The 27,734-nt window shown below is 41.4% G+C and overlaps 1 protein-coding gene across 10 annotated transcripts in view; it reads left to right on the top strand.

Annotated features, from left to right (window-relative positions):
* Positions 1 to 27,734, top strand: part of dlg3 (discs, large homolog 3 (Drosophila)) — a 534,760-nt gene that overhangs the window by 192,595 nt on the left and 314,431 nt on the right. For 3 of the 10 annotated variants that reach the window (XM_072595182.1, XM_072595181.1, XM_072595180.1), the window contains exon 1: positions 16,583 to 17,080. The exons of the other annotated variants lie outside the window; for them this stretch is intronic. In XM_072595182.1, coding sequence (XP_072451283.1) covers positions 16,760 to 17,080 — 321 coding nt within the window. In that variant the 5' untranslated portion in view covers positions 16,583 to 16,759. Of the gene's footprint in view, positions 1 to 16,582; positions 17,081 to 27,734 lie in introns of those variants that run through there. 10 annotated transcript variants of the gene reach the window in all.

Here is a 27,734-nt window from a genome sequence, read left to right as displayed (position 1 = left end):
TCTGACCAATAAAGGAAAGCATACCAAATGCCTTCTTCACTATCCTATCTACCTGCAACTCCACTTTCAAGGAGCTATGAACCTACACTCCAAGGTCTCTTTGTTCAGCAACACTCCCTCGGACCTTACCATTAAGTGTATAAGTCCTGCTAAGATTTACTTTCCCAAAATGCAGCATTTTGCATTTATCTGAATTAAACTCCATCTGCCACTTCTCAGCCCATTGGCCCATCTGATCAAGATCCTGTTGTAATCTGAGTTAACCCCCTTCACTGTCCACTACACCTCCAATTTTGGTGTCATCTGCAAACTTACTAACTGTACCTCTTATGCTCGCATCCAACTCATTTATGTAAATGACAAAAAGTAGAGGACCCAGCATCGATCCTTGTGGCACTCACCATAATAAAATATGTCAGCGGTATCCAATTTTAATGGTGCTGCAATTATAGAGCTGTGTAGTTAGGTTGGACTTCCTTCCCATTTTTAAGATACATAGGAAAGTAATTTGCACAGAACTCCTGTTCATTCAGCCACAAAATTCCTGTTAATGAGGTGTCAACACAACAATTTTTCTGGGGTTTAGGTGGCCTTTTCAATAAAATATTTGGGAGATACCTAACAGATATTACTCCTCTTGCCTATTTTATGAGGAGGACAGTTGTAGTATGTAAGCCAATTTTTACAGATGTTTCATAAAATGAATCACTCACTTTATGACACTTAAGTTACAATAGTTCAAATAGCATATTGTGCCTAAAATAATGATTGCCGGTGTCTCATATTACTGCTGTACACTTTATTTATTATATGTAAAGGAAATATCAAGTCTGATTCCTTGATTTAATTCTTCTGATAAGCAGTGATTACTTGCATGAAGAGCCTATCAGGAAATTGTGGGCCAATGTGTATAATGGCTAAACTTTATGTGGCATTGGCATGTTTTATGGGGTAATAGAATCAAGTGGAATGCTCCAAGGTGCTGTGCCCATTGTTTGCCTGCTTCCACAAGTATTTTACCACTGGTGGAATAAGTGATGAGTATCATAGCCTTGGATTAATTGAGGCCATTAACTGACCAATTAATAGCAAACCAAAAGGATTTTCTCATTACTGCTGGTCATTTACTATTGCTGAGGTTGGCAAGATTGCTATGTCATGTGACATGGTGAGATACATCCCTGGTGCCTAGATGTGGGGTCATGGAAGTAGTGAATCCGATCTCTCCTGTTCAGTAAAAACATAGGAATAGGAGCAAGAGTAGCCTATTCAGCCCTGTTGCATCATTCAGTATGGTTGATACTGATCCTCCAGTTCACACTTTCTCCCCACACCCTTCGATCCTTCTAGTCCTAAGAATTATATCTAACCTCTTCTTGAAATCATTCAGTGTTTTGGTCATAATTGCTTTCTGTGGCAGTGAATTCCACAGGCCCACCACTCTCTGGGTGAAGAAATATATCCATTTATCCTTAGATTGTGACTCCTGATCTGGATACTCCAATCATCCTGTTTTCACCCTGTCTCGTCCTGTTAGAATTTTAAAGCTTTCCATGAGGTCCTCCCTCATTCTTCAAAGCTCCAGTGCATATAGTCCTAACTGAACCAGTTTCTGTTCACACATCAGTCCTGCCATCCCAGGGATCAGTCTGGTAAGTCTTCATTACACTTGCTCCATAGCCAGAATATCCTTCCTTAGATAAGTACAAAGGGATCTGAGTGCTAGTCCAGGATTCTCTAAAGGTTGACTTGCAGATTGAGTCCGTCGTTAAGAAAGCAAATGTAATGTTGTCATTTATCTCAAGAGGGTTAGAATGTAAAAGCAGCGATGTGCTACTGAGACTTTATAAAGCTCTGGTTAGCCCCATTTAGAATACTGTATCCAGTTTTGGATCCCACACCTCAGGAAGGACATACTGCCACTGGAGCGTGTCCACCGGAGATTCATATAGATGATCTCTGGAATGGTAGGCCTAACATATGATGAATGGCTGAGGAAGCTGGGATTGTATTCATTAGAATTTAGAAGGTTGAGGGGAGATCTAATGGAAACCTACAAGATAATGCATGGCTTAGAAAGGGTGGACGCTGGGAATTTGTTTCCATCAGGCGGGGATACTAGGACCCGTGGGCATAGCCATAGAATTAGAGGGGGCCAATTTAAAACAGAAATAAGAGACATTTCTTCAGCCAGAGAGTAGTGGGCCAGTGGAATTCATTGTCAAGAAACGCAGTGGAGGTCGGGATATTGAATGTCTTTAAGGCAGAGATTGATAAATTCTTAATCTTGCAAGGAATTAAGGGCTACGGGGAGCGTGCGGGTAAGTGGCATTGAAATGCCCATCAGCCACAATTGAATGATGGAATGGACTCGATGGGCTAAATGGCCTTACTTTCACTCCTATGTCTTATTATCTTATGGTCTTATGATAAGGAGATGAAAACTACACAAAATACACTACAACATGTGGTCTCACCATGTCCCTATACATTGCAGCAAGACATCCCTACTTCTGTACTCAATTCCTTTTGCTATGAAGGCCAACATACCTTTGCCTCCTTTACGTTTTGCTCCAACTACATTCTTACATTCAGCAACTGCTCTGCAAGGATACCCAGACCTCATCACACCTCAGTTTTTCCAATTCAAGACCATTCAGATAATAATCTGCTTCTATTTTTACTAACAAAGTGGACAGAGTGGACATTTATTGACATTATACTTCATCTGCAATGCACCTGCCGACTCACTCAACTTGTCCAAATCAGACTGAAACGTCCCTGCATCCTCCTCATGGTTCACCATCCCACCCATCTTTGTGTTGTCTGCAAACTTGGAAATATTAAATTTGGTTCCCTCATCTAAATCATTAATATATATTGTGAATAACTGGGGTTCAAGTGCTGATCCCAAAGGTACCCCACTGGTCACTGTCTGCCACTTAGAAAAAGACCTATTTATTCCCTCTGCTTTCTTCATATCTGCCAAGCAGTTCTATCCATATCAGCACACCACCCTCAATCCCATGCATTTTAATTGTACATGCAGATCTTTTATGTGGGACCTGATCAAAAGCCTTCTGAAAGACCCTGTAAACTACATCCACTAGCTCCCCATTATTTACTCCACTGGTTACATCCTCAAAAAACTCCTGTAGAATTGTCAAACATGATTTCCCTTTTTGTAAACCTGTGCTGACTCTGTCTGATTCAATCACTGTTTTCCAAGTGCTGTGCTTTTAAATTGTGGACTGCAGCATTTTGCCTACTATCAACATCAGGTTAACCAGTCTATAATTCCCTGTTTTCTTTCTATCTCCTTTTTAGTAGTAGAGTTACATTAGCTGCACTCCAATCCATAGTAACTGTTCTTGAATCTATAGAATTTTGAAAGCTAACCATTTAAGCACGTACTAATTTCTGGGCAGTTATCTACACAGTACACATCCCACCCATCTCTTTCAACAGGGTCAGCCTGATTTGTCCCTGTGAGCCTGCCCCACTTACATTTACTCGAGGCGTCCAGCACTGCTCCTGGTCTAGTGCCTATTGCAGTCCTATTAGTGGCCACCAGTCTGGATGGCACTTTAAAGCCTGTGGTCAGGGCCACTCTCTGTTTAATAAACAGAAAACCAAAGAACCACAGATGCTGGAAATCAGAAACAGATTCAGAAATTGCTGGAAAGACTCTGAGGGTCTGACAGCATCTGTGGGAAGAAAGCAGGGTTAACACTTCAGGTCCAATGCCTGAAGAAGGATCACTGGTAATATTAACTCTGCTTTCTCTCCACAGATGCTGCCAGACCTGCTGAGCTTTTTCCAGCAACTTCTGATTTTGTTTCTCTCTTTAGTAAATCTTGGATAATTTAACAGCAAGAAATGCTCATTACTCCTATAATGCAAAGCTTTTTTTTTCCATTTGAAGCAACAGCAATGCTTTGCATTTTTGTAGTTGACCAGACACAAGTCCCAAAATGGAAGCTTTAGCTCAGCACCTATGTGTTTTCACCTGAAGGGGCAGAGAGGTAATATTTCCAACCACACCCATTAGTTTAATTATAAACAATTTATTGTAATGGCCAAATTCCAATGAAGCTTTGTACGCAGACAGGATATGGTCTAATGTAGTTATTTATGGCAAAGATTTGGCTCCTGGTATGAACCCTGGAAAATTTTCAAGTACTCATTGACATCAGGAGATGGAGAGAATTGGTTTTTCTTTTTTATAATGTTGTGGGTTGTTTCATCAGTTTTTGCCATCATTGTTAAACTATGAGCAAAGATCTCAGAGCATATTATTGGATGATGATTGGTTTAAAGCCTCCTAAGTGAGGTAGAATCTCGTATTAAAAATATTTTACTTTTCAGCTTATTAGTTATCGAGCATCAACCAGGCAGAGAAAGCCAAAGGAAGTGTTGCTTAAATGTAATGACATGCATGTTAAGATATGTGCTTTACTGAGTGCATTACAATGGAAAACAAATTGTTCTTCATAAATTGTGTATTTCTTAATTATTTTCTTTAGTTATTTATTTCTAACAAAATCCAGAAAATAAAAGTAAAATATTTAGCCATGATTTATTTTTGAAGGAACCGTTCCTAAAGATATATGTGAGGGACTTGAATTGAAACATCCTTTCCCTTTTTCTGATGGATGCCAATAGATCTGAAAGGATAGTATGGAACTATTTGATGGCCTGTTTCATTTTAGAGTCATTTTCTACAATATTTCAGAGATGAGGTCTGCTTCACAGTTTTCTGGAGAAATTCCTGATGTATATTATTGCTCCTTTTCAACCTTTTATGTAAAAATATCAGCAAGAATACCATCACCCAAAGCCACCATGGGAATAACTATTTTATCCAGGAGAATTGTCTCTCAGTTTCATCAGCTGCAACTCTGCCACATCAATGTGGAATTCATGTACAGATAATCATCAATTGCTACGCCAAGGTTTTTGAAGTTAGTATTAAGTCATGACTAACAATTGCTATTAAAGTGCACTTCCTCCCAATTTTAACCATGCTCCAAAAAGCCAAGAAAAACAATTCGAAGGAATGTGTACCCTGGTCACAGACATAACTAGATGTGCATTATTATGCTACCAAATGCACAACCTTCTCTGACAAGCCTGGTCTGTTGCTATAGCAACAGATAATTATTCAATTTAGCTATATTTACATAAGTACATTATAATTTTCAGTAATGGGGGGAGAAACCATTAGGCCTTGCATGTCAACCACTGTGAATTAACATCATTGTAAATCAACCCTACCTACTCTCCTCATCATATCTCTCTAGTCATTTTCTGTCTGGACACACTTACAAATGTTTCTTGAACACATTTCTCTTATCCCTTTCAATAACACTTCCTGGTAACAGTGCAGAAATGTCATAATCTTTAGTGAATGCCTTATCCTCCCATTCTTAATTTCTTACGTTTTAGTTTGACACCTTTCAATCAGACCGTTCACCATATTAAACAATTTGTTTTGATCAACTTTGTCAATTTTCTTGAGAATTTCAATTTGATCATCTCATGTTGTCCCAGTTGAAATAACTCCTCACAAATACTTGATATCCACAATCATCTTTATTAATTACTTCTTAGCTTAGCATAGCCAACAATACATTACGTAAAATCTCAAAATCAAAACTACATTCTGCACTCTCTATTAGACCTTATACAATTCCAGTATCAGTACAATCTCTATAATTTATGAGCGTGTATCCTATCCATCTGCTAATGGAACCTAGCATCTATTTCACTCTTTTCTATTATGGCAAAGCATTTTATTGACAATTTCGTAGTCTTATCCAGTATAGCCATCGATTTATTTCCTAATCAGCACACTGTGTTATGCTGTGCTGCTATCATAATGAATGGCTACATTCACTCTGATTGCATAGCTTTATTTGTAACACCAGCATGAACATTGAAATATTACAAGAGAGGAATGCACTCAGTAAAACACATACCTTAACATGCTTTGTTAACACAATGTCATTACAATTAAGCTACACTTCCTTAAGGCTTTCTCTGCCTGGTTGATGCTCTATAACTAATAAGTTGAAAAGTAAAATATTTTTAATAAGAGATTCAACCTCACTTAGGAGGCTTCAGGCCAATCATCATTCAAAAATACGCTCTGAAAACTCTGCTCATAGTTTAACAGCGATGGCAAAAACTGATGAAACAACCCACAGCATTTTAAAAAAGAAAAATCAATTCTCTCCATCTCCTGATGTTACTGAGTCCTTTAAAAATTTTCCAGGATTCATACCATGATCCATATCTTTGCCACAAGTAACTACATTAGACCATACCGTGTCTGTGCACAAAGCTTCAACGGAATTTGGCCATTACATTTTGAGAAGAAATTGTTTATAACTGAACTATGGGTGTGGTTTGAAATATTACCTCTCCACTCATTCAGGTGAAAACATAAAGGCTTCAAATAAATGATATCAAGTGGAAATACTTAAGTCAATTTTCTTAAGCAATGTACATTTTTTCTTTCAAACTAGTTTTGTCTCTCTTTAAAATTTGCTTTCTCTTCATTTAAGTTTACAATTCTTAGCTAAAGTGTGAGGCATTGAATGTTCCCTGCACCATTCTGGCAGAAAGATTAAACTGGTCAGCATTTTATCCTGCAATCCTTACCTGAGAGACTGTAAGTCAGTGATCCATAATGGAAGATGGTGACTTGTGATAAGGCTTTTGAAACTGAGAAAGGGCATAGAAAAGTGAGGGAAGGTAATGAGATATTCACTGATTAAGAGAATAGACATGTTCACTGCAGCATTGATCATTTCTGAAGCAAGAGATTGATACTAATAACATCTGCCTGCAACAGTCTGTATGTAAGCAGTGCCATGTTGATAAGGACCCAGTATTATTCTTGAATCAACTGTCAGAAATACACGAACTTAAGAATTGCAAGTAGATGTAGGCCATTCGGCCCTTTAAGCCTGCTCTGCAACTCAATGTGATCATGGCTGATCTGTTTGCGTTCCAATTTTGACATTCCCATCTAACCTTTGATTCCTTTGCCTAACAAGTATCTATCACAGCCTTAAAATATATTCAATTACCCCATTTCCACCACCTTCTGAGGCACATTAATCTAAATTCATATTGCACTCCGAAAGCAAATAAAATTCCTCTCATCTCTGTCCTTAAAGGACAACCCTAATTTTAAAACAGTGTCCTCTAGTGCTGGCCTCATGTTCAAAATTATGGACAGAAGTTTGCTACATGGAGTCAAAATAGCTTTGTTGAGTAAGATTAATGGCACCCAGTTGAATGTCGCTGAGAACAATATTCCTCACACAAACTTCCATTCTTCATTTCATTTATTACATATCCAGGCACTTGGGCACCTTTCTTGCAAAATTGCATGACCAGAGACAGAAGCATTCACCACACTGGGACTCGCTAGTTTCCATATCTCTGGCTTTGTGTTTACAGCCCACCTACAGACTATGTACTGCAAGCCAGGAACTGCCCCTCACTTTGGTACTTGAATATTATTGCTGAACACATGACCCAGTGGAAAGGAAAGCTTGCTTTTTACTTTGTTGACAGAGGCCTGGAGATTTGATAGTTGGGGTGATGGAGAGGAGGGCAGTCTGTTTTTAGTCAACCACCATAGGATATATGCCACTAGACACAGCCAACTTGAACGCAGATTGCAGCACAAGTCAGTGCTGTGTCCTGAGTCATAAGGAATATCAGCAGTTTGGAAGAAAGATTAATGATCATACATGGTCTGGAAGGGTTAGTGCCACCATCACGTTCACAGTGCCAGCACTCACTCCAATTCTGCCCCCGCACAAACATCTTATCAAGGTGCATGGACTGCATGTATTACATGCATCATATCTACTGGAATAGCATTCCACCCACCTCATTCTCCCAAACGATTAATTCTTCTTGCCCAGTGCACTGCTACTCATTCACAAAGGACCTCTCACCACTAACTACTTTACCAAATACTTCCATGTACTCAATCCCTTTCTTTGTCTCATTGCAGTAAAAATGGTTCATCCCCGACTTGATAACTCAATATCCCGACTAACCTATTGCACTTATGTACTATAATCTCTGGACTGCTTGCACTTGACCTGATCCTTAGACTGTGAGAACAATGATCCCCAGATTCTAGTAGGACCAACTTCCTAAAATTGAAAAATCTTCCTAACTGACTTGACTAACACCCTGTAGTGTAAATAGATGAGTCCCTTGACTAACTGGTCATACCACCTGACTGACTATGAACACCTTTAAACCCACTAAGGATTGCTCTACTTTGATTTTTGTACTTGCCTTTTACTTGGAGAAGTGTGTTTACCACATAAACTGGTAGCATATACTGCAGATCTGAATTTGCCATAGAATGTATCGCTATGACTCTGTGGCTATGACTCCAATGGTGTCACATATGTGTGACACCCCCTATCTGACTGCTGGATTAACTGTTCAGTACACTCCATTCACAAATTGCCTGCCTGTCCCCCCATGCTAAAAAGCAATGTGAGGCAGAGACTGGCAGCCTGTAATTGAGCATTAAAGACTGTGTGTGCTCAGAAAATAATATGAACCACAGAGAAGCTGGCAGTCTATAAGTCAGTGCTGAAGTCAGTGAGTGTGTGCTCAGAAAACAATGTGAAGTACACAGAGGCAAGCAGACTTCACATTAGTAGTAAAGTGGGGGAGCATTAAGAAATTATAGAATCAAAGAATTTTACAGTACAGAAGGAAGCCATTCAGTCCATCATGACAGTACTGGCTCCCAAAAGAGCTACCCAGCTAGTTCCATTCTTCAGTCCTATCTCAGTTGCCTTCTAAATTCATCATTTTCAGATATATATCCAGCCCGCTTTTGAAACCTCATATGGAATCAATCTCCAACACACTCCCAGCAGTACATTCCAAATCCTACAACTCTGAGTAAAGAAGTTTCTCTTCATCTCACTCCTAGATCTCTTGCTGACAGTCTTAAAATGTTGACACCCAGTTACTGACATACCAACTATTGGAAACAGAATATTCTTCTTTACTCTATCAAAATTGTTTATAATTTCAAACACCTCAATAAGGTAATCGCTTAATCTTTTCTGGGCCAAAGAAAGTAAGCCAATTTCTGTCATCTTTCCTTGTGTTTAAAATCCCTCATTCCTGGTATCATTCTGGTAAATTTCCTTTGAATTCTCCCAGTGCTTTAACATTCTTCCTTAAATAAGGTGTCCAAAACTGAACATAATATTCCATATGTGGTCTGACCAATGATTTATAGAGGTGCAGCATCACGTCCTTGCCTTTATATTCTGTGCCTCTGTTTATAAAGCTAAGGATCCTATACGGTTTTTCTATCCATCGTATGGACCGTACAGCATCCTCGCGTAAGACAAAGGGTGGAAAGGTTTGCTTTTTAATCAACAACTTGTGGTACACAGACATTGCAACCCTAGACAGCCATTGCTCCCCAAACCTTGAATTCCACACCGAACCTTGAATTCCTCATCATCAAATGCCGCCCCTTCTATCTATCACAGGAATTTACCGCTGCAATACTAACTGCTGTGTACATACCGCCACAAGCAAAGGTTGAGAAGCTCAGGATGTACTGTACTCTACCACTAACACCCTGGAGACAGAACACCCCGAGGTCCTGTTCATTGTAACTGGCAACTTCAATCAATCTGAGCTACAGGGAGAGGCTGAACAGGCTGGGGCTGTTTTCCCTGGAGCGTCGAAGGCTGAGGGGTGACCTTATAGAGGTTTACAAAATTATGAGGGGCATGGATAGGATAAATAGACAAAGTCTTTTCCTTGGGGTCGGGGAGTCCAGAACTAGAGGGCATAGATTAGGTTAAATTAGATTACATACAGTGTGGAAACATGCCCTTCGGCCTAACAAGTCCACACCGACCCGCCGAAGCGCAACCCACCTAGACCTATTCCCCTACAGCTACCCCTTCACCTAACACTACGGGCAATTTAGCATGGCCAATACACCTAACCTGCACATTTTTGGACTGTGGGAGGAAACCGGAGCACCCGGAGGAAACCCATGCAGACATGGGGAGAATGTGCAAACTCCACACAGTCAGTCGCCTGAGGCAGGAATTGAACCCAGGTCTCTGGCGCTGTGAGGCAGCAGTGCTAACCAGGTTTAGGGTGAGAGGGGTAAGATATAAAAGGTACCTCAGGGGCAACTTTTTCACGTGGTACGTGTATGGAATGAGCTGCCAGAGGATGTGGTGGAGGCTGGTACAATTGCAACATTTAAGAGGCATTTGGATGGGTATATGAATAGGAAGGGTTTGGAGGGATATGGGCCGGGTGCTGGCAGGTGGGACTAGATTGGATTGGGATATCTGGTCTGCATGGACTGGTTGGACTGAAGGATCTGTTTCCATGCTGTACATCTCTATGACTCTAAGCCAATCTAAGGAAGGTGGTGCCCAAGTACCATCAGAATGTCATCTGCCCCACCAGGGGCCCGAACATTTTAAACCACTACCACACCACTGTGAAAGATGCCTCCCGCTCCATCTCCCATCCTCATTTCGGGATCTCTGACCACAATTTCTTCTCCCGGCTTACAGGCAGGAGACCCCCTCGCAGATCCAGGTCCGGGTGTTCCCCAATAGGAAACCCTGAATGAATCAGGACATACAGAACCTGTTAAAAACCAAGCGCGAGGCCTTCAGCTCAGGAAACCCACTCAAATATAAGGAATCCAAGTATGACCTTCGCAGAACCATTAAGACAGCCAAGGATTCAAACTAGAGACCCAGACAGACACCCGGGAATTGTGGCAAGCACTGAATGACATCACAGGTTCTAAAAAGAGACAATGCAAGATAACAGACGATGACACATCCCTCCCAGATCATCTCAAGCCTTCTATGCTTTGAGCAGAATTTCAGCAGGGAGGAGTTTGACAAGTCCTGACAAACCTATCCCAACAGTCACTGCATCATAGGTCAGATCAGTTTTCTTTCATGTGCATCCAAGGAAAGCAATGGGACCAGGTGGTGTACCAGGCCATGCACTCAGAGCATGCACAGATCAACTGGCAGAGGTCTTCTCAGTCATCTTGAATTTATCCCTGTGGCAGGCCACTGGCCCTGTCTGTTTCAAGAGGGCCAACATCATCCCTGTGCCTAAGAAGGCTTATGCAGCATGTCTCAATGACTACCGCCCAGTAGCCCCAATGTTGGTGGTCATGAAGTGCTTTGAAAGGCTGGTCATGGCATTAATCAACTCCAGCCTCCCCACTACCCTTGACCCTCTCCAATTTGCCTATCCAACTAACAGATCCACGTCACTTGCTCTTCACTCCTCCTTCGAACATCTTGACACCAAGGACAGCTATGTAAGAATCATACTCATTGACTACAGTTCAACCTTCAACACTATTATCCTCTCGAGACTGATTACTGCACTGAGAACAACCTAGATCTCAATGCCAGCAAAACCAAGGAACTCATTATTGACTTTCGGCATGATGTTACTCTTGCCCCCCTACAAATTAACAGCACAGAGGTGGAACAAGTGGAGAGTGTCAAGCTCCTGGGAGTGGTCACCCACAACAAGCTTTCTTGGACTCTTCATGTGGACGCATTGGTTACAAAGGCCCAACAACGTCTCTTCTTCCTCAGGCAGCTGAGGAAATTTGGAATAACAGCAAATACCATTGTCAACTTTTATAGGTGCACCATTGAGAGCATTCTGTCTGGATGTATCACTACCTGGTATGGCAACTGTACCATTCAAGATCGGAGATGGTTACAGAGAGTGGTGAACTCTTCCCGGACAACCACAAAGGCCAACCTCCCCCATCTATAGAATCCATCTACCAGGCCCGCTGTCAAGGAAACGCTGCCACCATTCTGAAAGATCCATCCCACCCTGGCAATGTTTTTCCACAACCTCTACCATCAGAGAGAAGGTACAGAAGCTTGAACACGCACCAGCCGGTTTCGAAACCGTTTCTACCCTACTGTAGTTAGAACGCTAAATGGACTCACAAACTCTTAACATTCGCATGTACCTGTGGTTTTGTTTTTGCTGCTGTTTACCTATTATTTACTTATCTATTCTACTCAACTCTGCCTGAACTGCTCACAGGACAAAGCTTTTCACTGTGCTTTGGTACACGTGACAATAAATTCAATTCAGTTCAATTCAATATAATTTTTAACAACTGTTTCAACTTGCCTGACCATCTTCAGAAAATCCTGCACATAAACCCTGAGATTCCTCTGCTCCTGCACTTCCCTCAAAATTGTGCAAATGACCCTATATTGAATCTCCATATTTCTTCTAGAAAACTAAACTAAGAGCCAAATGATGCATCTTGTGCAAATGCATTTGCCTCTGTATGTAAAGCAATCTGGCAAAAGCATAAAGTCATAGGCATCTCTGAATTCAAAATTAAAATGGTGTTTTAGTTGGTCTGAGAGCAGGCATGATGATGTGTGAGCTGGTGGTTTGCTGATTCTAACTTGGGTCGATGAAGGGTTCAGATGATTAGAGAGCATGGATCATACAGGGGTGTTGTTCTGAAGAAGCAGAAGAAGCACTTGGGGAGCTACCAGATACCTGTTTTGATTTACATGTTTGGAATTTGTGCGATCTGGTTCCTTAGTGAAGAAGAGGACAATTGCAAGAGATGTAAGTAGGGTTTAAATGTGATGTAAATGCATGGAAGTAAAATGATTACTGCTCAATGACAAGCTTCTGAATTTGCCTTATTTGGCTTTAAATCATCATTAAGAATCAGGTTTTATTATTCTCTCCACATTTTCCTATCTTTTTTGCCATTACTCATGCCACACCAGAGAGGGGAAGTTTCATCCTTTGTGAAAATATCTAAGTAAAAACCAAAAAATCTGTGAATGTGGAGGGAAGGAACAGCAGGAGAGGAAAAACAGAACAGTCACAGCATCCCGCAAAGAGTGACGGACAGAGTGAAAGAGAAACTCAACAGAGTGAAAGAATAAATCAACAGATGATATTTTCAGAAACAAAAACAGAAATTGCTGGAAAAACTCAGCAGGTCTGGCAGCATCTGTGGAAAGAACTCAGAACTTGAAGCAGTTATTTACTCGTTAGACATGAAATGGGATTATTATTCAAACTGTGAAACAGGCCGATTGCAGTCAGGTTGATGAATCATTTCATAAGTTTTATTTTATTTACTCGTGAAGTCTGGGCATCTGGCCAGCATTTATTGTTTGAGGTCAATAAGCTCAGCTCCAGGACTCTGTGCAGGAATTCCCTAGAGTAGTGTCTGTGGCCCAACTATCGTCAATTTCAGTGAAGGAATAAGGATATATTTCTAAGTCAGTATGGTGAGTTGCTTGGAGGGAACTTGCAGGTGGTGGTGCTCCCCTATATCTGTTGTCCTTGGTCCTTATAGTTTGAAGTATGGTTGTGGATTTGAAAGGTGCTGTCTAAGGATTTGGTGAATTTCTGCAGTGCATCTTGTAGATAGTACACACTGCTGTTCCTAAGCATCAATGCTGTAGGGAGTGGATGCTTGTAATGTGGTGCCAATCAAGCAGGCTGCTTTGTCCTGGATGGTATCAAGGCTGTTAAGTGATTTTGGGGCTCCACCCAGGCAAGTGGGAAATATTCCATCACATTCTGACTTGTGGCTTGTAGCTGGTGGGGAGTCAGGAGTTGAGTGACTCGCTCTTGTGACCACTCTGTTTATGTGGCAAGTCCAGGTGAGTTTCTGGTCAGTGGTAAACCCCAGGATGTTGATAGTGGGGATTCAGTGATGATAACACCTTTGAATCAAGGTGCATGGTTAGATTGTCTCTTATTGGAAATGGCCATTGTCTGGCATTTGTGTGGCGTGAACGTTACTAGCCACTTCTCAGCCCAAGCATGGATATTATCAGATCTTGTAGTATTTGAACATGGACTGCTTCAGTATCTGAAGAGTCATGTATGGTGTTGAATATTCCCACCTCTGACCTTATGATGGACAGAAGGTCATTAATGAAGCAGCTGAAAATGATTGCGCCTAGGAGACAACACTGAGGAATTCCTGCAGAAATATACTCGAGCTGAGATAATTGACCTCTAGTAACCATAAACATCTTCTTATCTGCCAGGTATGACTAGATCAAATCCAGCCTTGATGCTAAGGACTGTCACTCTCACCTCACCTATGGGTAAAAACTCTATTCTCCATGTTTGAACCAAAGCTGTAATAAGGTAGAGAAACCAAACTGGGCAGGTTATTGCTGAGCTAGTGCTGCTTAATAGCACTTTTGAAGACCTTCCATTACGTTATTCATGATTGAGAGTTAACTAATGAGTGGTAATTGGCCAGGTTAGATTTGTCCTGCCATTTATGTACAGGACACACTGGCCAATTTTCCACATTGGCAGGTAGGTGCCAAGGTTGTAACCATACTGAAAGAGCTTTATTAGACAAACTCTCGAGCACAAGTCTTCAGTACTGTTGCTGGAATGTTATCAGGACCCATACCCTTTGCAGCATCCAGTGTCTCCAACCATTTCTTGATATCAAGCAGAATGAATTGAAATGGCTGAAGCCTGGTATATGTCATGTTAGGGACCATAGGAGGAAGCTGAGGTACACTTCTAGCACTTCTTAGCTAAAGTTTCCTGCAAATGCTTCTACCTTATCATTTGCACTGATGTTTTGGGCTTTTCTATCATTGAGGATGGAGATGTTTGTGGAGCTTCCTCCTCCACTGAATAGTTTAATTGTCCACTACCATTGACAACTGGATGCTGCAGGACTGCAGAGCTTTGAGTTGATCCGTCGGTTGTGGGATTGCTTAGCTCTATCTATCACTTGCTGCTGAAAGACAAGGGATGTATTTTCCCATAGTTTGGGAAGTTTCATGAAAAGTTTCTTCTGTGAACCCTGGCAACTTTACTCAAGCAGTTTTACACTGCTCATTTTGTTAAGTAAGCACCCACCTTCACAACCCAGCCCTTATGCTCAGCAGAAGCTGATGTGTACATCAATGCCAGTGCTTTCTGATGTTATGCTGCCAGTGCCACGTTTAACTCCAACTGTGTATCATTTCCAAGCACTGCAAATCAGTAATTCACCATCATAGTGTGTCACTACACAATTCCAAGGAAGTTGCCTAAGAGAGGCAAATTGATAGCCCACTTTGGTGACAGGGACTTCGTTTGCTGCTGGACAGGGTGTTGGAGAGGTGGCTCATCATCTTTTTCCCAGGGCAACAACAGCAAAGGTAAATGCTATCATCTGCTCAATGCTATGTCACGTTGTAATCCAGTGATGCACCCACCTCCCATCAAGGCTCATCGTCTATCATTGTGACTGACTGACTGCAGTGATATAGCAGGATTGATTGTATCCAGGATTTGTAATCTACATAGTTGGTTAATGCATGAGGTACACGTGCAAGTGGCTGATTGACTGTGGCGTACTGAGGTGGACATTGTGCTGGACTGACTGTGGCGAGACCCCCTGAATATCCCCTTAACTGGACTAAGGACTACTCCCTAAGATTTTCAGACCTGGCTGTTTGTTTGAAGCATACTCACTTTGCTTGCAACTAACCTATGGCATCAGATGCTTTGGATATAACAGTAATATAGCACAGGGGGTACAGCAACATGACTGCCCCCTGCACAAGTTTGTAAAAATTAGGATAATATGCTCAGAAAATTAGCATGCAAGACTCCATAAAGCATGTTTGGCAAAGGTACATTTTCAAGGAAGTAATTTTGAATCAGTAGTGCAAAACAAGAGACAATGAAGTGTTACCCTACTTTACTCCTCTCCTGTTATTCTATTTCTATTAAAGTCAATGAAAATAAAAATCAAGACTGATGTAAGACAAGCTGTTGATTCACTCATTTCAACCCTTCACCCAAAGTTATATTTACTCCCACTGTCTGTTTGTATATGTGACACATGTTGTGAAACCTACTGACAACTGGTCACCAAACAGAAATTCAAATAAGCAATTTAAAAATAACAAATATGATCTCTCAGAATAACTAAGCCCAGTAGGGTAATAAATAGTTCACGTTATAATCCAGGACCCAAAGGTAATTTCACAATTGTTACATTTTGAAAATGAGTCAGGACGAACATTTTATGTTAGTTCGCTTAGAATTAGACATCACTCTCCCTTCATCTGGCATATCATTATGATAGCCCTAGCAAGCTTCTGAAAGGTCCTGATATTGAGCGACTAGGATGTACTAATCAAGTCCTGAGTTTACTCACCAGAGCACATTCATCAATGCAGATGGTGTTTCATAGCAGTCAAGGGACGAAGGGCAACAGTTCCAATCCCTAAGGTCATCATGAAAGTGCTCCTTAATATCAGTGCTGCATTTGTTCATAGTGGTTTTATTGGATTTCTAACAGCAGGATATACTGAAGTGATGCAGGCTACTGATGCTGCTGCTGACAGAGCTAGGTATCTGAATGCTGTTCTGTGCAGCATATTGATTGGTGCTGTCTGAGAGAAGGTTGCTGGAGGGATGCTTGCATCCTCAAGTCTATCACTGGCCAGCATCGAGCGCTCTGCAGTTCCAGCTTTCGCCTCCGCTGGCAAGGTCTGCCATTAACAGCAAGAAGCAGCAAAAAGAAGAAAGAAGGGACAAAGAACGAGGACTATTTCCTTCTGGATTGAAAATAAAGAAAAAATTTGATTTTTTTCCTCTGACTCCCAAGGTGGGAAAAAGAATTTGAACGATAGTGTTGGTCATGAAAGCAAATTTACACAAGAACCATCATTGCTGCAAGTGTCCAGAGTGCTATGAGGCAACCAGGATGGCAGCTCTTCGACGGATGGAACCACAGAATTACACTGAATGGCAGCATGAACCATATGGATACGGTGGTTTCAGCTCACAGACGCTGCCATCTTCATCCGGAGCTGCTGCCAGGAATAAAACCAAGCTCATCCCAACCTCCCGTGATAGTGGACCGATTAAAAGCCAAAATAAGAGCGCACCGAAGGTGAATGGCAACAGTGGTGGATGGTGGCCGGAGTGTACATGTTCTACACGTGACTGGTATGAACAGGTATGGCTATAATATATTTTCATTTAAAATCTTTTGAGAGCTGTGTTAGTGAGGGATATAGCCTAAATGCAGCAGTGGAGTTTGGTGCATCTATCTGCTTGAATGATTTTTATGATACAATCGTGAAATATGCCATCAATAATAATTATGTGCATTCTCTACTCATTGCAATTGTGAATTTTTGCAGTGAATGAATAATTTGAATTTCTATTGTTCAGACCCTGCAATGGTATGTGCCATCCTGCTGTAAATCATGAATAGGCTTTAGTTGCTTTTTTGTAGGCTTATGTTTGTCATTTTCTTGTAACCTGTTATCATGGGTTAGTAATATCTTGGAGGAAAATAAATCCCAGCTCCACATTCTATCCCATCTTAACCCTAACCAGTAGAGAAAGCTAGGAAAATTATTAGTGTGAAATAAAATGGAGACTGAAAAATCATTCACTGTACAATATGAATAGGAGCTATTATGAGCGGTTGATCAAAAGGTTTTCATTGGGGCTGCTGCTAGGATACAGTGAGATTTTTTTCAATACATGCTGAAACATATGTATGGCATAGATTCACATCGTGATTCGCCTGTTGAATTTGTTACAAAATAATTCTGAGAAGGATTTTGGTGTTTAGCTGCAATTTTTATTGTTTCATTCAATATAATGAAGTGTGACATGTCCACTATAATTTATCTGAATAGACTCAATGCTTTGGATGTTGCTCCTGCACACCCCCTCCCCCAAACAAGCAACACGGCTGATTGCATTAGACTTGCATCAAGCGCAAATGTTTGTGCAGGGCTGCACCATCCAGGAGGGAGTGGGGAAGGAAGAAATGGACAAACAGTGATCGGGTTCTGAGAGCTGTTGTTGTTGCTTAAAGCTCAATATTGTCGCAATAGCCTATCCTGACAGGCAATGCACGAACAGGAATGTGATCATTTTGTAAATGTCGTCCTGTACATCTTCTGTGTACTCTACTTTTAAAAATACATACACCTGCCTGAATTCTTCAAAAATAATTAAAAAAACGACACAGGCTCTGATGTGAGATGTAGAGTCGCTCATCTGTGCTGTGTGATGTCACTGCTGAGCACATCATACATACAAAAACCAAGCTTTAACCCATTGAGTGCCACTTTCTTTAGATGATCCTCATAGATCCAAAATGGATATTGTATTAATAAGTATTCACTTTCAGCTGCTTTAATTACATTAATTCCCTCCTGTAAATGTGGTGAGACACTGTTTGTGTAAATTAATAAATTTATGAATAAACACATTGGGGAATACCAGATAATCTGAGATGAGATTGGCATCTGAATAATCAGTTTTAGGAGAATGTTGATATTGAAGATTTGTTATATTTTAAATAATGTGGGAATTAAGTAAACATCAAGGCCTGCTGTTTATAATAGGTGTCAAGTAACAAGGATTCATGCATTGCAAGTTATGATATTCTCAGCTATAAGGGAATGAAGTCCATATCTGAATTATATTCTACTTCTCCCATTTCAAATAAATATGCGCATTTTCCAGTCAGACTCAGCAAATCTTAATGGGCACTGTGTTTGTAAGATTCATGAAGTCATACAGAAGGAAGTCATGTGACCCTTTATGCTCTTGGTTGCGCTTCGAAAGAGGTCTCCAATTTGTCGCTTTTTCCAAATAATTCGCAATTGTTTTACATTTTCAAGTGTTTGTCTAATTTCCATATGAAAGTTACCATTGATTTGACATTTACTACTCTTTTTCAGAGAATGCATTGTACATCAAAACCTTCCACCAAAAAAAATTATCCATATCTCTATTGATTCCTTTACCCAATACCTTAAATCTGCATCTTTTGGTTACCCTCATGCTAGTGCAAACAGTTTCATTCTGTGTATTATATCAAACCACTCAAAATGTTGAAAACCCCCATTAAATCTCTCTTTAACCTTCTCTGCTAAGTGATTGATGAAATGGCTTGACAGAGGCTAGTATCCTTTTAGCAAGTCAACCTTTATTTACAGGTTGACACATCATTGACACTGATCCAGCTCCCTCAGAGCCAGCTCTCAGAGTGAACAGAATGTCTGACACTCCTGTTTATATCTGTCAGCCAGGGCTCCCTGATTGGATCAGATTAACAGTCCCAATCAGGGAACTCATATTCTATGAGAGCCACCTGGCTGACCTTGTTACAGTAACTACATCTCTCCCATTCTGAGTCCAAGGACATAGGCCAGCTCTTCTTTCTGTAGCTCCTCCTGGGACGTTTTAACACCAAGTCAGATTCCTCCAACTCTACCTCTGATATGGGCGGTGTGTCACACACAGTAGCTCACCTCTTGCGCCCGGAGCGCCTCAGAAGAAATTAATTCTTTTCTTCAGGTGATGATGGCGTTGAGGCGGCGATATCCACTATGTGTATCTCAGATTCCAAAACATTTTCAATGCTTGACAGACCAGAGTTTCTGAATAGTCCGAAGGCCTGTTGAGGAGCTGCGCATGTTTTATTCCCTCACTGTTTGCAAGTTTGCAGCTTTCATATGGTCCACATGTATGTTCAGGACCATCGCAACTACCCAAACTTTATTTATCATTAAATTTGGCCTCACATTGACCATGCCTCTTATCCATGCAGGGCCAGCCCATGGTTCCTACACCAAACATTGTTTCCTGAAGTAAACTGTCTCTCTCGCTTAACAGAGTCTTGTGTCAATTTTGGCATTCCTGATGCTGTTTCACCTTCCCACCCCAGGTCTCCGAAGATCAGATTTAACCTGGTGCAGAGTCTTCTCCCCATTAGCGAATCTACTTGAACTGTAGTTACCTGAGGGGTGGTTCTATAATGAAATAAGACTTGGGACAGTTTGGTATCTAGTGAAGATGTAGACTGTTTCTTTAAGTTTACCTTCAAAGTCTCTGCCAGACCATTGAATGATGGATGACATGGAGCTATCCCTAGATATTAAATACCATTCAACTTTAGGAAATACTCAAAATCCCTTCTGGTAATTTTTTTTTAGATTAGATTCCCTACAGTGTGGAAGCAGCCCTCTGGCCCAACCAGTCCACATCAACCCTCCGAAGAGTAATCCACCCAGATCTATTTCCCCTCTGACTATTGCACCTAACACTATGGACAATTTACAATGGCCAATTCACCTAACCTGCACATCTTTGGACTGTGGGAGAAACTGGAGCACCCGGAGGAAACCCACGCAGACACGGGGAGAGTGTGCAAACTCCACACAGCCAGTCGCCCGAGGCTGGAATTGAACCTGTGACCCTGGTGCTGTGAGGCAGCAGTGCTAACCACTGAGCCATCGTGCCGCACTGTGACCAACACTTCCAGGAGTGCACGTATTGCAAATGATGCGCACAGTTTTTCTATCGTCGTCCCTGTGTTTGACAACTGAACTCTATGCACATTTAGCCACTTTGAGTGAGCTTTCACAATGACTAAGAACACTGAGCCCATTAAAGGATCTGCATAGTCAACGTGTAATCGAGTGCAGGGCTTGCCGGCCATTCCCTTGAATGCGGGGAGCTGCAGGTGGTAATTTTTGTCTTTACTGCCTCACCAATGTGGCTATGTCTGCATCCAGTCCCGTCCACTAGGTATAATCTTCTAACAACATCTTCATTTAGAGACCCTTGGATGACCCTGGTGGAGTTCACTCAGTATCTGGTGGTGAAGTTTGCTCGGGACAATTACTCTTGATCCCCATAATAATATGTCATCCTCGACTGTGACCTGATCTCTCTAAGTCCAAAAGGTTTCAATTCTGATTATGAAATCACTTTGGTTTCTCCCATCCCCACCAGCTGTTTCAGTTTTACTAGGATTGGATCTTTCTGTATCCAAAGTCTGAATTGTCATCTGTGACTGGAAGTGTGTCCAGAAAATTTAAAACCATTACAGACTGTTCCAGTGGTGCTGCCACCGGTGATGTATCTGCCAGCAGGATGTGACTAAATACATCTGTAATTGCTTCTAGGCCTCCTAGATAGTGTTCCAGCTTGTAATTATACACACTTAGTATGAGAACACTCTGCTGAATTCAGCCTGAAGCTTTGGGCGGCACTACTTTGTTCTCTTTAAGTTGGCCTATTAGGAGTTTGTGCTCTGTAATTATTACAAATTTACATCTATGAAGATTTTGATGAAACTTTCTGACTTCAAATATGAGCTTCCTGACTCCAAACCTTCCTTCTTTATTTGAGCATATTTACACTCTGCATTAGCCAAACTCCTGCATGTATACACTGTTAGGCGGCCATCTCCTTTGGGCCATCTATGAGCTAAGACTACACAATACATTATGGGGAGGCATCGGATGTCAATACTGGATCTTGTTTAGGATCAATGTGTGCCAACACCTTCGAAAATTATAGCTGTTTCTTCATTTTCCTGAAAGTATTGGCTTGGAAATGTGACTTGGGCTACAGAGTCAGCAAGACCAGATTACACCGTTGAAGATAAAGTGTGGGCAATTAAAGGTGTCCCAACTCCCACATCTGTACGGAACCAAGGTTTTTCCTTAAGCTGGTGAAATATTACAGAAAGTTCATAAATAACTTAGCCTCCATCCTGGCACCTTTGCATCAACCCTTAAGAAGTTGTCAGCCTTGGAAATGTGACCATTTCCAAGGCTGACAACTTCTTAAGGGTTGATGCAAAGGTGCCAGGATGGAGGCTAAGTTATTTATGAACTTTCTGTAATATTTCACCAGCTTAAGGAAAAACCTTGGTTCCGTATAGATGTGGGAGTTGGGACACCTTTAATTGCCCACACTTTATCTTCAACGGTGTAATCTGGTCTTGCTGACTCTGTAGCCCAAGTAGGTCACTTGGAGTGCCTGGAACACTCATCTTTTCTTTCTAAGGCATACATCTGACTGGAAGAAATATCTAAGGAAAATATCCAAGTTCTCTGAGTGCTTCTTGTTAGTCTTCCTGGTTATTGGCATGTCAAATAGCGACCTGAGGTAGACATTATAAAATGTTCTCCTTTGTGGCTCAGTGGTTAGCACTGCCTCACAGCACCAGTGACCCGGGTTCAATTTCCGCCTCGGGCGATTGTATAGAGTTTGCACATTCTCCCCATATCTGCGTGGGTTTCCTTTGGGTGCTCCGGTTTCCTCCAGCAGTCTAACAATGTGCAGGTCAGATGAATTGACCATGCTAAATTGCTCAGTGTTAGGTGCATTAATCAGGGGTAGAGTAGGGGAATGGGTCTGGGCTGGATACTCTTCGGAGTGTCGATGTGGACTTGTTGGGCCGAAGGGTCTGTTTCCATATTATAGGGAATCTAATCTAATCTGCTGAAAAACTGAACACACTGACCATACTCCAAATGGCATTCTTATATATTTGTGCAAACTCTTCTGGGTATTAATTGTAGCGTACTTCTCAGAATCCTCATCTAACCACAATTGCAAGTAAGCATGGCTCATGACCAGTTTCATGAAGGACAGCCCCCATGCTAGATTTGCATGTAAATACTCTATAAGGAGGGATTGGTATTTATCCAGCTACAAAAAGTGGTTTACTGTTTGGTTAATATCTCCACGAAGGTGAACCAATTCGTCAGCCATCACAATCGGTACAACCAGTGTTGCCCATTCCACAAACTGGACTGGTTTGATGATTACTTTAAAACCTTCTGATTTCTACCTCTACTTTTGCCCATAAGGCAAATGGTACTGAGTGGGCCTTGCTTCCTGGTCAACGTGCAAGTTTCTAGACCTTCCTGAAAAGCTTCCAGGTATTTGATTAGGACTTCACTCAGCTGCCATTTCTAATCAAAAAAATCTTGGTGAATCTTTCTCAACCAATTTCACCTCCTCAAACTTGGGCCCAAGCTTTTTACTGCAATTAGTGCTAATTGAACCAGTCGATGCTCTGAAGAGACCGGAACCAAAGTTGTGTCCTTAATCTGTAAAGGTTCCTCGGTATAGATTCTTAGTCTAGCTGAGGTCTTGTCCAAATTTAAGGGTTGGCGGCCAGAGCATATTTTGTTAAAGTCTGGTTCTGCGATCACTGAAATAGCCGTACCCTTACTGACTTCCATTAGAACCAGGTGACCATTTAACCAGACATTTATTTTCATTAGTTCTAATTTGGATGTTGCTAAAAAATTTAACTGTTCAAAATCAGATCTAAGTGGACTTTCCAGGATGTGCACTCTCCAGGATACCAGCCTGAGTTGCCTTACACAATGTATGTTTAGTGGGACTCTTTTTCTGTCTCACTGCCACTGAAATAACTCAACAGAAGCCAGTATCCCATCACCAAGTTACCCTGTATTTACATGTGAAGGATCTTTGACACTGATCCAACTCCCTCAGAGTCCATTGTCAGAATGAACAGGATGTCTGGCACACCTGTTTTTATCTGTCAGCCAGCACTCCCCAATTTGACCAAACTAACATCTCCAATTTTTAGAAAATTTCCTCTAGATTTATTGCCTCGCACCTATTTGAGTTTTGAATTTTGGCACATTCATGCAGTGCAGACAAGCTCAAAGCCCACAGTTACTTAGGTACAAAGAGTCCACTATGATTTGAAGGGTGACTGCATATTGTGATGCTTATAAGACATTTAGTTAGAAGTTAAAAGGGAGGTAGCCAGATTTGAAGATCAAAATTTTCATTTCAGTTGCAAAACATGCTAAATACTTTCAATATGTATTTAAGCATTTGTAATGCTTTTTTTTATAAAATTGAGATTTCTGACAAAAGTTAATGACTTGCAACATAAATATGGAGTAAGAACATGAATTTGTGATCTTGTGATAGAGTGATGCAGCACTCCAGCCCCAAACATTTTGTTGTCTCATGACTTGTGATGTCGGGAAACATGATTGCCATTTTGCACGTGGTAACTGAGACAGCGATACTGTTATTGACCATAAGCTGTGCATGGTCAGGAAGGAGAGATCACATCCAGAATGAGACACAGCCTAAGCGAGTATACAGTATGGGGAATTTGGAAGCAACGTGAGAATAGAATTGGTATTTTTTTTCTTTCTCCATTTTAAAAGTTTCAAATTAAGTCATCCAGTTAAAATGTTAATAAGGGAGCTGGCTCAGCTGATTGAGGGATGGTTATTAGTAAATCACCTGAAACCTGAAAAGGACCTCAATAAATATTGATTAATATTGAAGCTTAACTTAGTGAGTCATCTCAGTTCACCTCAGCTCTATTTTAAACAGAGCCAGTTAAACATGCATGACAAGTAAGCTGTACTCAGTCAGGAAGGAGAGATCACATCCAGAGTGACATGCAACCTGAGTGAATATATCAGGGAATCTGGAAGCAATGTGCGAACTCAGAGCAGAGCGGAACAGGTATTTTTGTCTTGCTATTTTGGCTCATAATTTGTAAGATTTAAACAGGATAAATTGAAGTCCAGGATCAGGAGCTGATCGCAAAAGGCTGTGACATCACAGGAAATCCATAAGTTCATTGGTTGGCAATAGCTACTAATTTGACTAACCATTATAGGCTATTTTCAGATTGAAAAGAAATAAAGGAAATATTTACAGGTTACAAACAAAAATATCAGTCGGAAGATATTAAAAATCAAATTAATAACTAGAGATGCAGATCATGCAATGTGTTGCATCTGCATGATGTGAAAACCGGTGGACCCCATTGTGTAATGACCACATCTGTAGCAAGTGTTGGTTGTTTGAGGAACACTGCTCAGAGTTGATGAGCTGGAGTCTGAGGTTTGAAGACTGCGACCTATCAGGAAGGGGGAGAGTTGTATGAGCACTGTGTTTCAGGAGGCACTCACATCCCTTTGATTAACCACCAAAAATTCAGTCAGTGGTCAGGCACAGGACGGTGTAGCTATGAGCAAGACAGATAGAAGGATCCAGGAGGTAGCTTCAGTCTTTGAGCATGTCTAACAGGCTTGAGATTCTTGCTCGCCGTGTAGATAAGAGCAGGAGCTGTAAGGAAGATGAGCAAACTGATCATAGCACCATGGGGGAGAAAAGAAAACTGTGGTTGTACAGGATAGTTTGGCAGGGAAATAGACATTATTCTCTGTGACCAGGATCGGGAGTCAGGAAGGTTGTGTTGTCTGCCTAGTGTCCATATTCAGTATATCTCATCTGTGCTGAAGAGGAAGTTGGAGTGGGAGGGGAAAGATCCAATTGTCATGTTAAGCATTGGTCCCATGGCAGAAAGGCATGAAAGGTTCTGCTCAGGTAATATGAGCAGCAAAAGGTTCAATTATAAATAAGAACCACAAAAGTAAAAATCTCCAGCTTACCACCTGAGCCAAGCACCAATTAGCTGTTCCAATGGGAATCATGCTGGCATTAGAATCCTGAGGAATTGCATAGCTAGGGCTGTGTATAGGACTTTAGAATGAGTTCATTTGCACGTAAAGTTATAGAACAAGTTAAAGATGGAGAGGGCTCAGCAGAAGTTATTAAAATGTCCAGACCAAGTAATAGGACAGAGATCAGAAATCTAACTTCAGGCACAATGGATAAGGGAAGATCTATGAGAAGGAGGGCAGTTAATGTAGGACTGAGGATGTTGTACTTAAATGCACACTATACAAAACAAGGAATAGTATCCTATCAAAAGTGCAGGAAGATGGACAAATTAGGGTTGCCTTTTTATTAAGAAATGAAATTGAATTGATAGGAAGAAGTGATATGGAGTTGGAAGGTATAGAAACATAGCAAGTTTTGAGAAGATCTGTAGCTCAGGTTAAGGTTTTGGATGTAGGTTTGCTCGTTGAGCTGCAAGGTTCATTTCCAGATGTTTTATTACCCTACTAGGCAATATCTTCAGTGGGCCTCAGGCGAAGCAATGCAGAAAATTCCTGTTTTCTCTTTATATGTTTGGATTTCTTTGGATTGATGATGTATAGAAACTATGTGGGTGAAGCTGAGGAACTGCAAAGGAAAAATGATCCTGCTGGGAGTTGTGGGCGGCACGGTGGCACAGTGGTTAGCACTGCTGCCTCACAGCGCCTGAGACCCGGGTTCAATTCCCGCCTCAGGCGACTGACTGTATGGAGTTTGCACGTTCTCCCCATGTCTGCGTGGGTCTCCTCTGGGTGCTCCGGTTTCCTCCCACCATCCAAAGATGTGCAGGTCAGGTGAATTGGCCATGCTAAATTGCCCGTAGTGTTAGGTAAGGGGTAAATGTAGGGGTATGGGTGGGTGGCGCTTCGGCGGGTCGGTGGTGGACTTGTTGGGCCGAAGAGCATGTTTCCACACTGTAATGTAATCTAAGCTAATCTACAGGCCTCTGAGCAGTAGTCAGGATGTGGGACAGAAAAGAGATCAGGGGATTGAAAAGGCATGTAAGGAAGGCCCTATTCCAATCACCATTTGGGACTTCACAATGCAGGTAGACTGTGAAAATCAGGTTGGTAGTGGATCCTATAAAAAGGAAATTGTGGAATATCTACAAGATTTCTTTTGGAGCAGTTTATGGTAGAGCCCAACAGGGACCAGGCAATTCCAAATTTGGTGATGTGTAATGAGGCAGGCTTGATTAGGAAGCTTAAGGTGAAGGAAGCCCAAGGGGACAGTGACCACAATTTGATAGAATTCACCCTGCAGCTTGGGAGGCAGAAGCTGGAAACATATGAAATGGTATTACAATTGAGTAAAGGTAACTATAAAGAAATGAGGGAGGACCCCAACAGGGAGGATGTTGGACCAGCAATGGCAGGAGTTTTGGGGGCAATTTGGGAGTCACAGCAGAAATTCTTCCCAAGGAAGAAGAAACGTACTAAAAGGCAACCATGGCTGACAAGGCAAGTAAGAGATGACATAAAAGCTTGTAATTTGGTGAAGATTAGTGGGAAGCTGGAAGATTGGAAGCCTTTAAAAACCAACAGGGGACAACTTAGAAAGGAATGGACAGGTTATGAAGGTTATCTTGCTAGTAATATAAAAGAATATTACAAGAGTTATTTTTAGATATAAACAAGGTAAGAGAGAGCCACAAATAGATATTAGGCTGCTGGTAAATGAGGCTGGATAAGTAGTAATGGGAACAAAGAAATGGCGGAGGAATTGAATAAATACTTTGTATCAGTCTTCATGGAAGAAGACACCAGTAACAACCAGAACTTCAAGAGAGTTAGGGGGTAGAGGTTAGTGTAGTGGTCATCATAATGGAGAAGTTGCTGAGGAAGCTGAAAGATCTGAAGGTGGATAAATTACTTGGACTGGATGGACTATACATTAGGGTTCTGTAGAAGATTACTGAGGAGATTGTGGAGGCATTGATGATGATCTTTTGGGAATCACTGGAAACCGGAAGGTCCCAGAGGACTCGGAAATGACGACTATAACACCACTGTTTAAGTAGGAAGGAAGGCAGAAGACAGGAAATTTTTGGCCAGTTAGCCTGACCTCAATTATTTGAAAGATTTTGGAGTTCATCATTTAAGATGAGATTGCAGAGTACTTGGGAGTTCATGGTAAAATAGGGCTGGGTCAGTACAGCTTCATCAAGGAGAGTTCATGCCTTACAAATCTGTTAGGACTCTTTGAGGAGGTTACAAACAACTTAGACAAAGGAGAGCCAGTGAATGTGATTTTTTTTTAGACTCACTACAGAGTGGAAAAAAGGCCCTTTGGTCCAACAGGCCCACACTGACCCTCCAAAGAGCAACCCACCC

The sequence above is a fragment of the Chiloscyllium punctatum genome, chromosome 25 (assembly GCF_047496795.1).
Source record: "Chiloscyllium punctatum isolate Juve2018m chromosome 25, sChiPun1.3, whole genome shotgun sequence".
NCBI lineage: Eukaryota > Metazoa > Chordata > Chondrichthyes > Orectolobiformes > Hemiscylliidae > Chiloscyllium > Chiloscyllium punctatum.
Note: the sequence above shows the minus strand (reverse complement) of the source record. Positions and strands in the feature narration are given on the sequence as shown.